This window comes from Sphaeramia orbicularis, chromosome 10, assembly GCF_902148855.1.
Source record: "Sphaeramia orbicularis chromosome 10, fSphaOr1.1, whole genome shotgun sequence".
Lineage (NCBI taxonomy): Eukaryota > Metazoa > Chordata > Actinopteri > Kurtiformes > Apogonidae > Sphaeramia > Sphaeramia orbicularis.
In genome coordinates, this window is record NC_043966.1 from 5150356 (window position 1) to 5168409 (window position 18054).

At 42.8% G+C, this 18054-nt stretch overlaps 2 protein-coding genes across 2 annotated transcripts in view; one reads left to right on the forward strand and one right to left on the reverse strand.

Annotated features, from left to right (window-relative positions):
• The window catches only part of slc36a1 (solute carrier family 36 member 1), a 43118-nt gene extending 41438 nt beyond the window's left edge, over nt 1–1680 (reverse strand). The window contains exon 1 of the mRNA XM_030145413.1: nt 1541–1680. The gene's annotated coding sequence lies outside the window, so the exon portion shown is untranslated. The remainder of the gene's footprint in view (nt 1–1540) is intronic.
• Nucleotides 1681–2743: 1063 nt separating this feature from the next.
• atox1 (antioxidant 1 copper chaperone) lies at nt 2744–9598 on the forward strand. The gene is made up of 4 exons (XM_030145426.1): nt 2744–2903; nt 4909–4984; nt 7329–7461; nt 8134–9598. The coding sequence occupies exons 1-3, from the start codon at nt 2898–2900 to the stop codon at nt 7451–7453; spliced, it is 207 nt and encodes a 68-aa protein (XP_030001286.1). The 5' UTR covers nt 2744–2897; the 3' UTR covers nt 7454–7461; nt 8134–9598.
• The last annotated feature ends 8456 nt before the right edge of the window (nt 9599–18054 follow it).

The window sequence follows — 18054 nt, forward strand, 5'->3', positions numbered from 1 at the left end:
ACCAGACTAACCCTGACCCTGTTCATGTGTCCTATTCAGTCCAAACACATCCAGCCCATAATACACTGGTGTCAAACATGGGGCCCAGGGACCAACACCGGCCACCAAAGACTCCAGTCCAACCCCTGGGATGAACGTGTGAAACGCAAAAATGACACTGAAGACACGAACAAACAAGGATTTTGAAACCATTTTAGGTTAATTCAGTCTGAAGTGGGTCAGAACCAGGAAAATACAAACTGTTATAGTAAAGGAGTGTCCCACCTGCTCCACAAACAGACTCAGGAACTGTTTCAACCCCCAGGACATCAGACTGTATGGGGGGGGTCTCTGTCTCAGTGATAATGATAACATCAGCCTGCCCAGGGACTACAGGTGGAAATTAGCACTAGTGCTAGAACCTGGCACACTACATCTCTCCTTTTTAAGGTTAATGTATATTGTGCATTGTCCCTGTCTAAATAAATAAATAAAATGAAAAAATGAAGTCATGTCCACATTAGGACTGATCCAATGAGACCGTCAAATGTCCAAATACCTTCTGTAGTTGGACTGACCCTACCTTCAAACCACCACAGGTCCCTTAGATCAGTTTCACTTAAATCACTGTTTCACTTAAATTACTGTTTCACTTTATATCACTGTGTCCTGAACTGTGTAAATACCATCAGAGGTCTTCATTTACAGAACTGTACAGGAAGTTCTTTAGAGGAAGTTCTTTAACAAGTGTCTTTTACAGTAAATATACTAACCTGATTACTAACCCACCTATTTGGTTTGGTTTTGGTCTTCATGTGCCGGATGTAAAGCTGATGAATACTTGAACTACCCTCAGGATTAATATTTATCTATCTATTATCGATTGGACAGTTAAAAAGGTCTACATTTATCAGAACTGTGCAAATACACACACACACACACACACACACACACACACACACAGCCCTTCCAGTATTATGATCTAGGTGTTATCCATTGGACCGGTTCGGCCCACTTCAGCTCATATTAGTCTGACATCCGTGCTATAATCTGTCCGCTACTGTCACACTAATCTTTGTCCCGGGTCGTGTCGGTCACAGTAACAGGTACCCGGTAAACACCCGGACCGAACATCAGACCGAGAAGTGTCCCGTGAACACACATACACACACACCATTCAATGAGCTTAAGCTTAATAGTGTTAAATAGGTCCTATAAACAGAGCTAAATGTAGCTTAAAGTGACAGAACCGGAACCAGCCGAACACACGGAGCTACAGCTGTACTATCTGGGGTTAGCCGAACTAGTCAGGACTGTCAAACACACGTAGCCTGGTCTGGAGCCTGGTTTTTAGCCCGGGTTTTAGCCTTGTTCTTAGCCTGGTTTTTAGCCCGGTTCTTAGCTTGTCTGTGGCTCTGAATCTCCGTTTCCATCCTCCTCGGTCCATCCGTACCGTGAAGCTAACCTAGCTAAACACCTAAACACAGCCGTATTTATGTGTGTCACTACCGGGTTGGAGCTCCGTTAGCCCTCGGTCCGAGCCGCCGCAGACTACACCCACCTCGGTCAGACGGTGTGTGGCGTCCCGTGTGCTGGGCTCCGGGTTCGGTATGTCCGTGGCTATCCCCGCACGGCCGCTGTTTTCATACCGACGGGCTCACGTCAAAAAAGACAGCCACACGGAGCCAGCCGCACGTCACGTGACCGCCCAAACGCTGCCGTGCCGTCCGACGTGGCGTCACCATGGAGACGGATTATGACAGTTTGACACTTACGGCCGTTAAGTACCTTTAAAATAAATCATTCTGACAAAAATAACACTAAACTGGACCTAAATACAACTGGAAACCACAGATATATAAAAATACCGCGGGTTAACGTCAGCTAGTCCAGAGTTTGGACAAAATACTGCCGTTATTTAGACATTCTGTGAGAAAACTCTTCAGTATGTGAAGGAAAAACGTGTTTCATGTTTTACTTCTTGTGTTTTATATTTGGTTCAATAGCTGAGTACAACAACGCAACGGGTTTTTTTCCCCCCAACTTTATTAATCAAAATCTGGTTATACATTCAATCACTTTCATAGAAAAATACATATCTTTTTCCAGACTGAGCAACAATATCTAACTTAAGTGAACAATATTAGTAAAGAACATCATAAAATAAAATAAAATAAAATAAAATAAAATAAAATAAAATAAAATAAAATAAAATAAAGTCACAGGTCTAATCAGGAATCAATACATGAAATTTTCATAAACAATCAAAGCTCGGTCGTTTTTCACATGTCTCAGTGTCTATTTTGAACTTTGTTATTTCATTCTTGTTAAATAAGAACAGTGGGGAAAACAATGCAACGTAATAATGTCTGAATCTTCTGCCTTTTAACAGTGGGGTTTCGTCGAGTTACATAAAATGTCACAGGAATCAAAACGGAAGTCAACTTTAACAGAAAAGGTAAAGTCTCTAGTTCCTTGGAAATTAGTTATTTACATTATTTATTTATTCATTCATTTATTTTCTGATTATTTTGTTAATTTTTATTCACTTCGTAGTTATCAAAGATGGAATATTTTAGCATTTTTGATCATTGTATTTTTTATTGCTACAATTTTTCTCGCTCTCTTGATTTATTAGTTCGTGTTTGATAGTTTTATTCTAATTTAATAATATCATATATGTTTATCTTACACTCATTTTATATTTCTGTACTTTCACTTTACCCTACGTCAATTGGTGAATTTTATTGTGAAAGTTTGCCACCGGAAGTGCCTGTGAGTTCCTGTTAGCATTAGCTTGACTCCAGGTAGTGATCGATCTGCCGGTGTTTCTCCTGATCCGGTTGGTGTTTCCCATCAGCTGGAAGTCAAAGTTCACATCTGGACCGACCGCCGGGTTTCGACACATCTCATTAAACATGACCGTAAGTAGTTACAGCTCATTTTAACGTGTTTTGAAGTTTCCGCGATGTTCACACGATGGTCGTATTGCTAAGTAGCCGGTAAGCTAGCTCTATCAAACTAGGTTTAGTTTGGATTAAAAAGTGCATTCTTAACAGTTTCCTTTTGAACCAGTGGGCTGTGGAGGTCACAGGACGATCCATTCTGCTGTTTGACTTCATTGAGCAACACTAGTAAAATGTTGGAACATTTCGTTGAGCTTCAGATCGTCCAGTTTCATTGTATTAATTCGACTATTATTTAATCTGCGCAACAGTGAAGGAGCTGATGACTTTATGGACTTCAGACTAATACAGTTTATTTTACAGACTCAACAGCCTGTGTGTTCATCTGCTCTGGATAGTTTCTAACATGTGACACCTGAACTGTAGTTTACATACTGCTGCCTACTTAAAGTGTATGTCTGTAAATACTTCACATATCACAGGTCACATGTGTACACTCTCCTGAAAAGAGGAAAAAAGACTTGATCAAGAATACACGTCGGCTTGAAGCAGAGGTTATAGTAGTTATTCCATTATCATAATGTATTTTTCCAGTTAAACCTGTTGAATACCTGCATCCTTTAATGGACCACCAATAAACGAAGACGGATGCGAAATGAATAAAAACATAGGAACAGTTTAAAGCTGCACGATTTGGTCACATACTCATATTACAATTACACTGGTCTACAATGTCTTATAAACAGTCTACCTCAGGTTAAATGTGTCAAATCTTACAGACTTTAATAAGATAAAGTGAAAACAAATGACCAAAGTGATGTTTATCGGATGTTTTCAATGTATATGATAAAGTGTTATTATTATAGATATTAGTTTGTGTCCATTTATCCAGTTGATTAGTGAATGTTCCAGTGTAAAAGACCTGTAAACTGAATATACTGTCATGTACACACAGTGTTTTGCTCTGACACAAACATTCCTTTGGACTCAAACCCATTCTATCATTAAGTGATATCTCAGTTTTAGTTTTTTCACTACTTGTGTATTTTATTTTATTTTATTTTTTTTACATGCAGACCAGTGCTTGTCATCTTTCCTGGTTATAACTGAAAATGCACGGATCACTCATTTAAAGGTGTATTTTCAACTCAAACATAAAAACACCAGCTGATCTACTTTTGACAGTTCTAGTTCAGTTATCTGTGCATCAACTGCATCCATGTGTCTCCCCCCACTTCCCCTTTTCTCCCCCTCTCCCCCAGTCTATCTCTATCACTCTCTCTTGTCCTCCTCCTTTACCCTCTATCTTTAACCCTAACTGGTCAAGGCAGATAGCCATCCTCCAGGAGTCTGGGTCTACTCCAGGTGTCTGCCTGTTAAAAGGAAGTTTTTCCTTCCACTGTCACCAGTCTCAAACATTTGCTCCTGGAGGATTCTGTTGAGTTTCTGTAAATTGGCTTAGAGTCTGGTTTCAACTAACTCGATATGTAAAGTGTCATGAGATAACTTTTGTCATGATTTGGCATTATATAAATAAAATTTGATTGATTGAAAAACATACATTTGCATTGAAAATGCAAAAACCCAAATAATACAATGTTCTACACAGATCCACAAAATATGACCAGATGTCACAATTTCCATCATTTTTTCCTCCATCACCTGAAGTTCTCCTAAATCCAGACTAAAGTGCAGCCTCTTGTCATTATGTTATTGGGAAGCGATATTTCAATTATAATTGAATTAACTGCACAGCTCTTATTTTGTTGGATATAGGGAACAGTTGTAAGCTGTCAGTCTATGTTTGGACACATGGAATGAATGTTTTCATCAACTTTAAAGGCTTAAGATGCTTTTGTTGATGCAGAAAACGCCCTTAAATGACATCTATGATCAGTTCCAGTATCGCTCAGTTGTATAAATGTGTGTTGTTCTGTCAAACTAGTGTGTATGTGTACGTTTGGTGAAATAACCCTGTCTTGTACCTGATGGCATTACACATGGTTTGATCTCATCTGAACAGAAACACGAGTTTGAGGTGGCCATGACATGTGAGGGCTGTTCAGGAGCCGTCACCAGAGTCCTCAACAAACTTGGAGGTAAGACTCCCATTGGTTCAAGGCTGCTCTTACACCTGGACTCAGTTCAGTTTAGAGCAGTGGTTCTTAACCTTGTTGGAGGTACTGAACCCCACCAGTTTCATATGCGCATTCACCGAACCCTTCTTTATTAAAAAATAAAATATGATTTTTTTCAAATGCAAGACACAGGTATATGTTTTACTGGTGCACAAAATGAACCGTGCATTAACATCACTGTGTTCAAAGTACAAAACCAATACAGTGCATGAACTCACAACAAATTCCATACCTTTTCACAGACATGACCTTTTTTAATACTACCACACTGAAATGGTTTTAATTTTTAACCTTATGTATTCCATTAATGAACTTATTGTATTTATGCTATTTATCATTTTTAACATTTTAACACACACCCATCACCTAATTTCCATCAGGCTACAATAATAATGAATATTTACTGTAAATCAGTGTGACTTCTGCTGTTGCCTTTGAGAGACCAGTTCAGAAATGCGTGGCTTCACCTTGGCAAGTGCCACTCTCTTTCTCCATCCGCGATGGTGCGTCGGTCGTCACATGATTGTAACTGACCAGTGCGGTGACCAAAAAATGTAAACAAACGCTACACATGGCTGCCTCCGTGGTTAACAGGAAGTAGCAAAAGTCATAACAACAATGTGGAAAATAATTCATCGTCAGACGAGTGGAAGAGATTATAAACACTTCTGGATGTGTTGTAGTGCTATAAGCAACAACAATACTCCGCATATATGGGATGTCAATCAGAGAAAGAGTCTCCGAAGCCGTTTGTTTACATATACGGACCTAGCCCGACACACACACCCGACTAATGAGTCGAGTGTGTGTCTTGACCTCCGCCGAACCCCTGAGACTGACTCACCAAACCCCTAGGGTTCGATCGAACCCAGGTTAAGAACCACTGGTTTAGAGGAAGTGAAGCCGACCGAACTGGACATGTGCACTTTACAACACAGCTCCTGTTCACGCACAACGCCCTCATACTTCTAACTACAAACTAACTCTGTTGGTTGACCTTCAGCAGTTCCTTTTAACTGAGCGTTCTCCAGTAACTTTGGATTTGTCTGCATTTAAAACTAGGTTGAGAACCTGCAGTCCAGAATGAACAGTATTAAAAAACATATTGTAAAAACTTTAAAGCCTGTGCAAGTGTGGAAGCCCAACATTAGATGACCGTGTCATCGGCATAGAAGTAGCACATGGCATTTGACAGGTGATCACATAGACTGTCGATATAAACGGGGAATAAAAAGGGTCCTAGGACAGAGCCCTGTGGAACACTTTTAGCAACATCAAGGAAAGAGAGAGTGGAACCAGCCCTGTGGACACACTGTGACAGATAATCAGCTGACCAAGTGGGTTTGAGATGAGCGTCTGAAGTCGTGTTTGGAGCACAACGTCATGATCCGCAGCATCACATGTCTGATCAATAAAAAGGCCAGAGCAATATTTACTACCATCTAGTCCCTGAATAAAACCATTTTCAACCTTAACCCATACAGACCCAGGGCTGCTTTGGTGGCAGTTCCCAAATTATTATTCCTCTATATTTAACCCTTCTTCAGTGATTTATCACCATTATTGTAATATTATCTTCTTTGTGTTTTTTTTTTCAGTGAAAATCAGGTATTTCCCCATATTTAATTCACTGATCATGTAGATTTTTGTAAAAGCTCAAATTAAAGTTGAGGATTATTATATCAAAAGCAGAGGAAACTGTTTAATCAATGTTGGAGAAGATGACAGTGTTTCCACGGTAACTACAGAGCCTCTGAATGCCCAAATATAGTCATATCTGATGACCATGAACAGATGAAGAACTGTATTTTACACCAATTATTGACATGGATTAATAGGATTAGTGGATCAACAGGAATCAAACAGTTTAAATCAGTTGATGGTTTAGGTTAAAGGTGGATGTTTGGGTCTTTAAAGGTGGACGTTTGGGTCTTTTAAGAGTTAAAGGTGGACATTTGGGTCTTAAACCCCTTTAATTGGTCAGTGATTAAGGTTTTTTCCAGGACACATAGTTCAGGTCCACTCAGACGGAAAAGTCCCACCCATGTCCACCCATGTCCCTTATGGGACTGAGCAGAAGCTGCAGATGAACAGTGTTAAATATGAACATGTGACACCAGGGAAGTGAACACTGTCACAGTGAAAATAGTAAAAGTGCAGTTTGGTCTCATGACTCGTTGGCTCCGGCGGTGGAATCATCCAACAGGTCACATGACCAGCAGCTGATGTCAGTAAAATGCCAACGGCCTCAGGGACACTTGTGTTTTTGTAGAAGTCAGCGTCTTTGTGTTTCCTGTTCTCTCAGATGTGAAGTTTGAGATTGACCTGCCCAAGAAACTGGTGTGGATCGAGTCGGACAAAGACGTGGATGTCCTCATGGAGACGCTGAAGAAGTGTGGGAAGGAGGTGAAATACAACGGCACAAAGTGAACCAGCAGGTGATGGAGGCAGGTCACATGACCCGGGTTAGCCCACAGTCAGCTTTATTATCCTCATAAATGTTCATCCACAGAAGAAGTACGATGACACTGGTCTGAACCCTTTAACCCTTTAAAGGTCAGGACTGGGGGACCATCGTCATTGGGCCTTAAACAGACATGTGAAACAGTAGCCACTGTTTATTTTAGTCAATATTTAGTGTGTTTTACTATTTTCTTTATGTGTTTGAGTATATTTGAAGCCTATTGTTTGTGTATTTTTGTGGTTCTTTTGATGGTGTTGCTTAAATGTTGATCGTCCACTTGTCGTAGTTTTTCTTCTTTTCTTCCATTTAACACATTTTCCAAAACCCAAACCCAGTAAATCTGGTGTAAATGGAATAAACCCATTCACAGACACCAACCTGGAGGGAGAACACAAGTGTGGAACGCCGACAGTGGGTTCCACCTATCAGAGTTCTGCAACACACAGCCCCGCCCCCAGGGATTCCAGGGATCTGACAAGTCCCACCCCCTTTTAGGAATTGTAATCAGGGAGGCTTGGGTGGAGGGGAAGTTTTTATCGGGTAATTTCAGCGTAAATGGAGCTTTGAAAACAGAAGGAGGAGGTCCCTGCAGGTTCTTCGAGGTTCCCTGTGTTTAATGGACCTTCTGTCTTTGTGTTCTCTCCAGGTTTCTGCTGATGGTTCTAAGGGCAGATTCTACTGGAGTTGAAGTTCTTCACCCGTTGGAGGAGTCTGATCCTTGGCTCCAACACACAATCCCCACATATCCCCGCATGTCCCCCCGGTCTTCATTGTGTCCTTCTGGGTTTAGGGTCTATGTACCATTACATTTACACATGCTTCTACTGTTGGAATAATGGGATCATCTGTAGGTTCATGTGTCGTCCATCAAACAGACCTTCTGTACCTGCCACAGGTGGACCTACTCCATGTAGCTCCAGCCTCAGGTTCAGCTGCTGTTCCAGGTTCAGAGTAAAGATGTCCACAGTCTAGGACCTTAACAAAGATCATGAAAAGACACTTTGAACATCCATGTGAAGGTTTAATCTGACCCAGGTATGAACCGTATGTGACTCTGCAGACATTAGTTTATGTTTTTACCCCTTTGGTCAACTTCAGACTGAAGGAGTATTGGACTGGTTTTGTCCTCCATCTGTCTGTCTATCTGTCCATCTGTTTTTCCATCCGTCTGTCCATTCATGGTCATAATCTCATCCTCTGTTGAATTCATTCATTTATCTGCTCCTCATTTCTCCTGTGTTTACATCTGGAACAGTAGAAAATTGAACAGGTGACCTTTGACCTCCTGTTTCCAGGTCACATGACCTTATACAGTTCTATTACTCAGTACTTTCACATATAAATGTGGATGGAATAAGTTTGACTCAAAGACAATCTGATATAAATTAGAGGAACTTTAACAGGATCTGATACTGATTTAACTTCTTTAAACCTATTCAAATGTGAGAATAAACCATTTAGATCAGGGACGTTAAAGTCCAGGTAGTTCAGGTTCTACATTCAGACCAGTATGATCTAAAGTGGATCAGAACCAGGAACAGAAGAACACAAACTAGAAATAATGACAAGCACAGATTTGAACTGGGTGTGGTGAAGGTCACAGAGGGTTTGTGTCTACGAGAAGATCAGCATCAGGTCTGCAACTGGAACACAAACAGCAACAAACACAAACATGGATGTAAGCATAAACATGAACATACAGGCTTAGTGCCATGGTTCTGTCTTGGATCTCCTCTGTCCAGTTTCAGTGTATTTCCAGATGTTTCCAGTGAGCTGTGCTGCGTTCACTGTGTTCACTGTACTGCGTTCGCTGTGTTGTGTTCACTGCGTTCACTGTGTTGGGTTCGCTGGACTGCATTCGCTGTGTTGCATTCACAACCTGCGTTCGCTGTGTTGCGTTCACTGACCTGCTCCTCCTTGGACCTGGTGGACTTGAACCTGTACAAACAGCTGCTGTGTCTTCTGTTGCCAACACCATGTTGTCGTCTGTGTCGTCTGCGCCTTCATTCTAATCCTGTTTTTAATCCTGTTTCCACCTTCTGGGTTTTTCTACTGATCCGTCTCCATTTGTTTAACATGTGCACGGAGGAAATAAACCATGTTTACCTCTGTTTACTGGGTGGTTTACTTTGGATCAGCTGTTCTGGGACTGACCCTGGAAAACACGGACTACTGTGAACGTGTACTGTAATAATGGATTATGGATTATTATGATTATGGTTTATGGATCAAGTTGATGAAATACATAAGAAAGTAAAAACAAACTGAAGTAAATGTGGACACTGTGGTGGTGTTTAGATGATGAGTTTGAAGGTTAGACTTGACTGATCCAACCACAGGAAGCTGAACAGATGAAAGGAGCAACAAACAAAGAAAAAAAAGACAGGAAGGAAAAAAGTACAAGTGAGAAATTAAATGGAAAAGACAATGATAAATGTTTTTATATAAATATAGACGTTACCAGTAAAAGTTATGTTTTCATTTAACTCAACACTGAACTGTTCTGACACCACAGTTCTGTTACATTTGACAGATTTAAGTAAGCGTCCAGTTTCTTCAACTCTCAAAAAAAATAATCAATTTGACATTTTTCATTATTACTGAAAACTGACCTGAACATTTTAGATTAAATTTGATAATAGTATAATTAGAAAAAATATAACAGCAGGGAAAAAAAGTAGTAAAACAGGAAATTATACATCAGAAATAATCATAATTATGATAGTAATAATATCTCTTATATATCTCTAATATGTCTTTTATTTATTTGTTGTGTTTGAAAGTTCTTGGTTTATTGTGTCTTTTTGTTGTTATAACTACACTGTAAAAAAAAATGTACAAAAATAAGAAAATTCAACTCATTATTAGGTTCAAATGTCTTATTTTAGGACATTTATGTGACAGCGCAGGAAGAAAAAAATACACTTATGTTTTATTAAAATCAGAAACTAGTATCTAAGGATTATAGAATGGAAACATTTAAGCAGAATTTACTTGTTTCACATCTGCACAATAAGACTTTTATTGTACTAATAGAGTAAATATTAAAATTATATTAAATATTATTTTAAATTAGTGGTCATATCTCAGTGGGTTCAGCTCCAGATGAAAATACTTGGAACAAATTAAATAATCTGAACCAGATTAAGTCTAAATAAATAAATAAATGTAAAATCGGACCTGTCGGATAAATATTCAGGTCCGTTTAGCTACGTCACAGATTCATTTTTTACAGTTTGTATTTGTTATGGAGCAGGTCAGTGAAGATCATCTGGTGAAATACTGGTGAAAATATATAAACAACCACTGGAACATGAACATGATGGTCAGATGTTCCACCACTGGGGGGTGCTGCACCACCAGGTGATTCTAAGACTAATGGTTTAGAACAAAAAACAGCTTCAGACTTTTCAGTTTTTAACAGAAGATTTTGGATCCAAGACCCCTGAGAAAAGAGACACCTGTGTCCAACGGCTCCACAGACTGGTGGACAGACTGATGGACACAGACTGGTGGACAGACTGATGGACACAGACTGGTGGACAGATTGGTGGACAGACTGGTGGACACAGACTGGTGGACACAGACTGGTGGACAGACTGGTGGACAGACTGGTGGACACAGGCTGGTGGACACAGACTGGTGGACAGACTGGTGGACACAGACTGGTGGACAGACTGATGGACAGACTGGTGGACACAGACTGGTGGACAGACTGGTGGACACAGACTGGTGGACAGACTGGTGGACACAGATTGGTGGACAGACTGATGGACAGACTGGTGGACACAGACTGGTGGACAGACTGGTGGACACAGGCTGGTGGACACAGACTGGTGGACACAGACTGGTGGACAGACTGGTGGACACAGACTGGTGGACAGACTGATGGACAGACTGGTGGACACATAGTGGACGTTGGACAGATTCCATTCTCCTGTGTTTATCTGGAGCAGATGCTGAAGTGTTGAGGACATCTGAGACGTAGACTCAGCTATTGTCCAATCCCACGTCAATAAAACCCAGATGTTGAACCAGTGTTTCCATGGAAACGGACCAACATGACCCTCAGACAAATGTTCAACCAGAACACACTGACTTTCACATCCACTGGTTTTATTGGAGTGTTTAGAACCATCTGGACACTGACGTGTCCTCCCCGTCTGACTCCTCCCCTGTCTGTCTGTCCCTCCGTCTGACTCCTCCCCTGTCCATCCCTCCGTCTGACTCCTCCCCCGTCTGTCTGTCCCTCCGTCTGACTCCTCCCCCGTCCGTCCCTCTGTCTGACTCCTCCCCCGTCCATCCATCCTTCTGTCTGACTCCTCCCCCGTCTGTCCGTCCCTCTGTCTGTCTCCTCCCCCGTCCATCCATCCATCCATCTGACTCCTCCCCCGTCCGTCCGTCCCTCTGTTTGACTCCTCCCCCATCCATCCGTCTGACTCCTCCCCTGTCCGTACGTCCCTCCGTCTGTCTCCTCCCCCGTCCATCCCTCCGTCTGACTCCTCCCCCGTCCGTCCATCCATCTGACTCCTCCCCCGTCCGTCCATCCGTCTGACTCCTCCCCCGTCCGTCCATCCATCTGACTCCTCCCCCGTCCGTCCATCCGTCTGACTCCTCCCCCGTCCGTCCATCTGTCTATCAGGCAGCGATCACAGACACGTCCACAGCTGCTCCTCTTACATCCGGTTCCACTCGAACACTGTCGCCGCGGACGACAGAGAGTAGGACGGACACAGCAGCAGCGTAGACCAGAGTGGAGCAGCAGATGTAGAAGGTCCAACCAAGGTGTTTGAGAAGGTCTGGTTCCACCTGAGCCACCGACGTCAGGAAGGAGATCAGACAACAGGCACAGAAGACGACTGGAGATGAAGAGGAAAACAAACAAACAAATAAGGAGACAGAGAAGAAAACAAACTTCATGTAAGATCATCGAGTCCATTATCAGAACAAACTGAACTACTTCTTCTTCTTCCATGGTCCATGTAGGTACATGTAGGCCAGTGTAGGTCAATGTAGGTCAGTGTAGGCTCGTGTAGGTTCATGTAGGTTAGTGTAGGTCCATGTAGATCAGTGTAGGTCCGTGTAGGTCAGTGTAGGTTCATGTGGGTCCATGTAGGTCTTGTACCTGAGGTGATGTTCATGAGCAGAGCGCTGATGGCCTTCTTCCCACTGTTCAGAGCAGGTCGAACAAAAACCAGAGTCAGAAGAGACGACAGACTGGACAGAGACAGAAACATCCAGGACAGACTGTATGGACCTGAAAGACAGCAGAGACAGACCACTACGGACCAGAACAGACCAGTACAGACCAGAACAGACCAGTACGGACCAGAGCAGACCAGTACGGACCAGAACAGACCAGTACGGACCAGAACAGACCAGTACGGACCAGAACAGACCAGTACAGACCAGAACAGACCAGTACGGACCAGAACAGACCAGTACAGACCAGAACAGACCAGTACAGACCAGTACAGACCAGAACAGACCAGTACAGACCAGTACGGACCAGAACAGACCAGTACGGACCAGAACAGACCAGAACAGACCAGAACAGACCAGTACGGACCAGAACAGACCAGTACGGACCAGAACAGACCAGTACAGACCAGAACAGACCAGTACGGACCAGAACAGACCAGTACAGACCACTACGGACCAGAACAGACCAGAACAGACCAGTACGGACCAGAACAGACCAGTATGGACCAGAACAGACCAGAACAGACCAGTACGGACCAGAACAGACCAGTACAGACCAGAACAGACCAGTACAGACCAGTACGGACCAGAACAGACCAGTACGGACCAGAACAGACCAGTACGGACCAGAACGGACTAGAACAGACCAGTACGGACCAGAGCAGACCAGTGAAGACCAGAACAGACCAGTACAGACCAGAACAGACCAGTACGGACCAGAACAGACCAGTGCAGACCAGTACAAACCAGAACAGACTAGTATGGACCACTACAGACCAGTACAGACCAGAACAGACCAGAACAAACCAGTACAGACCAGTGCAGACCACTATGGACCAGAAAAGACCAGAACAGACCAGAGGAGGAGCGCCAACCTCTGGAAACAGGATTCACACCGTTAATGGGTCAGAAAAAATGAATAAATACATAGATAGATTGATTGATTGAGTGATTGATTGATTTATATTAAATGTGTTCCAAACAGAAGTGTGTAATGTTGGTTTTTCCATTCAATCCCAAATGTACTGATGAGTTTCTTCATTCTGGTAGATGTCAGTCAAAGTCATTCCATAAACATGAACATAAATCTGTGTTGTTTTGAATCTAGAATGCTCGTTCCCTCTCTATCTCCTACTAAATTCTAAAATGATTGGGTTTCCTGGTGTGTCCACACATACACACACACGTTTGGTTTAAACTCTTCTTCTCTTGTTCTAACATCCATCAACATCTGTTTGTTGTGGTCATGTGACTCTAGTTGGACTCAAAGGTCTTTCCATTACAGTTTTGTGTCATATACCAATTTAACTGTGAAAAACCACCTCTAACAACAACAACTATTCAGAAAAAAAAATAGCGTTTGGATGAAATTGTTGTTTTCCATTAGACACATTTATATGAATCAGTTCTATTCACACAGTTTAAGGGTCAGTGGAAAAAGCAGTGGTGTTCTGCTTCGTACCGAGCCAGGCCGGGAAGGTGGCGCAGCTGGAGAAGCCGTGGTAGGAGCTGCAGAGGCTGAACAGACCCTGGCTGGCCCCGCCCACCTCCACCAGCCACTGAGGCGAACACAGGCTCATGGTGTAGAGGACCACCTCCACCGATAACAGGGTGGACAGCACCGTCACCGGGTTCCTCATGTGGGTTAGTCCTGTTGGGTTCATAAAGGGGTCTGAGCTGCTGTAGAAGTCCAGACCGCTGGTGGAGGTCCGTCCACAGCTGAACCGTGTCCTGGTCTGCCTCCACAGCTGATCTAATCCAATTAAAGCCCGCTCCACCTGATCCGCTCATGGACGGAGCCGATGGTTCCTGACAAACACCGGCGTCTGCTGTGCAACTGTTGATAGGATTAATGTGAAATAAAGGAGTGTTTGCTTTGACCTGAGGCTGATGTTTACTGACACGTGAGCAGCGACGAACAGGCTTCAGGTGGACCAGTCCACTGGATGAACACACCTGAGGGTTAACACACCTGAGGTTTAACACCTGAGGTTTAACACACCTGAGGTTTAACACACCTGAGATTTAACACACCTGAGGGTTAACACACCTGAGATTTAACACACCTGACATTTAACACACCTGAGGTTTAACACACCTGAGATTTAACACACCTGAGGGTTAACACCTGAGGTTTAACACACCTGAGGTTTAACACACCTGACATTTAACACACCTGAGGTTTAACACACCTGAGATTTAACACACCTGAGGTTTAACACACCTGAGGGTTAACACCTGAGGTTTAACACACCTGAGGTTTAACACACCTGACATTTAACACACCTGACATTTAACACACCTGAGGGTTAACACACCTGAGGTTTAACACACCTGAGGGTTAACACACCTGAGATTTAACACACCTGAGGTTTAACACACCTGAGGGTTAACACACCTGAGATTTAACACACCTGAGGGTTAACACACCTGAGGTTTAACACACCTGAGATTTAACACACCTGAGGTTTAACACACCTGAGGGTTAACACACCTGAGGTTTAACACACCTGAGATTTAACACACCTGAGGGTTAACACACCTGAGGGTTAACACACCTGAGATTTAACACACCTGAGGGTTAACACACCTGAGGTTTAACACACCTGAGGGTTAACACCTGAGGTTTAACACACCTGAGGTTTAACACACCTGAGGGTTAACACCTGAGGTTTAACACACCTGAGGTTTAACACACCTGAGGGTTAACACACCTGAGGGTTAACACACCTGAGATTTAACACACCTGACATTTAACACACCTGAGGTTTAACACACCTGAGATTTAACACACCTGAGGGTTAACACACCTGAGGTTTAACACACCTGAGGTTTAACACACCTGAGGGTTAACACACCTGAGATTTAACACACCTGACATTTAACACACCTGAGGTTTAACACACCTGAGATTTAACACACCTGAGGGTTAACACACCTGAGGTTTAACACACCTGAGATTTAACACACCTGAGGGTTAACACACCTGAGGGTTAACACACCTGAGGTTTAACACACCTGAGGGTTAACACACCTGAGGTTTAACACACCTGAGGGTTAACACACCTGAGGTTTAACACACCTGAGGGTTAACACACCTGAGGTTTAACACACCTGAGGGTTAACACCTGAGGTTTAACACACCTGAGGGTGAACACACCTGAGGTTTAACACACCTGAGATTTAACACACCTGAGGGTTAACACACCTGAGGGTTAACACACCTGAGGGTTAACACACTTGACATTTAACACACCTGAGGTTTAACACACCTGAGATTTAACACACCTGAGGTTTAACACACCTGAGGTTTAACACACCTGAGGGTTAACACACCTGAGGTTTAACACACCTGACATTTAACACACCTGAGGTTTAACACACCTGAGGTTTAACACACCTGAGATTTAACACACCTGACATTTAACACACCTGAGGGTTAACACACCTGAGGGTTAACATACCTGAGGTTTAACACACCTGAGGTTTAACACACCTGACATTTAACACACCTGAGGTTTAACACACCTGACATTTAACACACCTGAGGGTTAACACACCTGAGATTTAACACACCTGAGGTTTAACACACCTGAGGTTTAACACACCTGAGGGTTAACACACCTGAGGGTTAACACACCTGAGATTTAACACACCTGACATTTAACACACCTGAGGTTTAACACACCTGAGATTTAACACACCTGAGATTTAACACACCTGAGGTTTAACACACCTGACATTTAACACACCTGAGGGTTAACACACCTGAGGTTTAACACACCTGAGATTTAACACACCTGAGATTTAACACACCTGAGGTTTAACACACCTGACATTTAACACACCTGAGGTTTAACACACCTGAGATTTAACACACCTGAGGTTTAACACACCTGAGGTTAACACACCTGAGATTTAACACACCTGAGATTTAACACACCTGAGGTTTAACACACCTGACATTTAACACACCTGAGGGTTAACACACCTGAGATTTAACACACCTGAGATTTAACACACCTGAGGTTTAACACACCTGACATTTAACACACCTGAGGGTTAACACACCTGAGGTTAACACACCTGAGATTTAACACACCTGAGGTTTAACACACCTGAGGGTTAACACACCTGAGGTTAACACACCTGAGATTTAACACACCTGAGGTTTAACACACCTGAGGGTTAACACACCTGAGGGTTAACACACCTGAGGTTTAACACACCTGAGGGTTAACACACCTGAGATTTAACACACCTGACATTTAACACACCTGAGATTTAACACACCTGAGGGTTAACACACCTGAGGGTTAACACACCTGAGATTTAACACACCTGACATTTAACACACCTGAGGGTTAACACAGCTGAGGGTTAACACACCTGAGATTTAACACACCTGACATTTAACACACCTGAGGTTTAACACACCTGAGGGTTAACACACCTGAGGGTTAACACACCTGAGGGTTAACACAGCTGACATTTAACACACCTGAGGTTTAACACACCTGAGGGTTAACACACCTGACATTTAACACACCTGAGGGTTAACACACCTGAGATTTAACACACCTGACATTTAACACACCTGAGGGTTAACACACCTGACATTTAACACACCTGAGGGTTAACACACCTGACATTTAACACACCTGAGGTTTAACACACCTGACATTTAATACACCTGAGGGTTAACACACCTGAGGTTTAACACACCTGACATTTAACACACCTGAGGTTTAACACACCTGAGGTTTAACACACCTGAGATTTAACACACCTGAGGGTTAACACACCTGAGGGTTAACACACCTGACATTTAACACACCTGAGATTTAACACACCTGACATTTAATACACCTGAGGGTTAACACACCTGAGGTTTAACACACCTGACATTTAACACACCTGAGGTTTAACACACCTGAGATTTAACACACCTGAGGGTTAACACACCTGAGGGTTAACACACCTGAGGTTTAACACACCTGAGATTTAACACACCTGAGGGTTAACACACCTGAGGTTTAACACACCTGAGGTTTAACACACCTGAGGTTTAACACACCTGAGGTTTAACACACCTGAGGGTTAACACACCTGAGGGTTAACACACCTGAGGTTTAACACACCTGAGGTTTAACACACCTGAGGTTTAACACACCTGACATTTAACACACCTGAGGGTTAACACACCTGAGATTTAACACACCTGAGGGTTAACACACCTGAGGGTTAACACACCTGAGGTTTAACACACCTGAGGGTTAACACACCTGAGATTTAACACACCTGACATTTAACACACCTGAGGTTTAACACACCTGAGATTTAACACACCTGAGGGTTAACACAC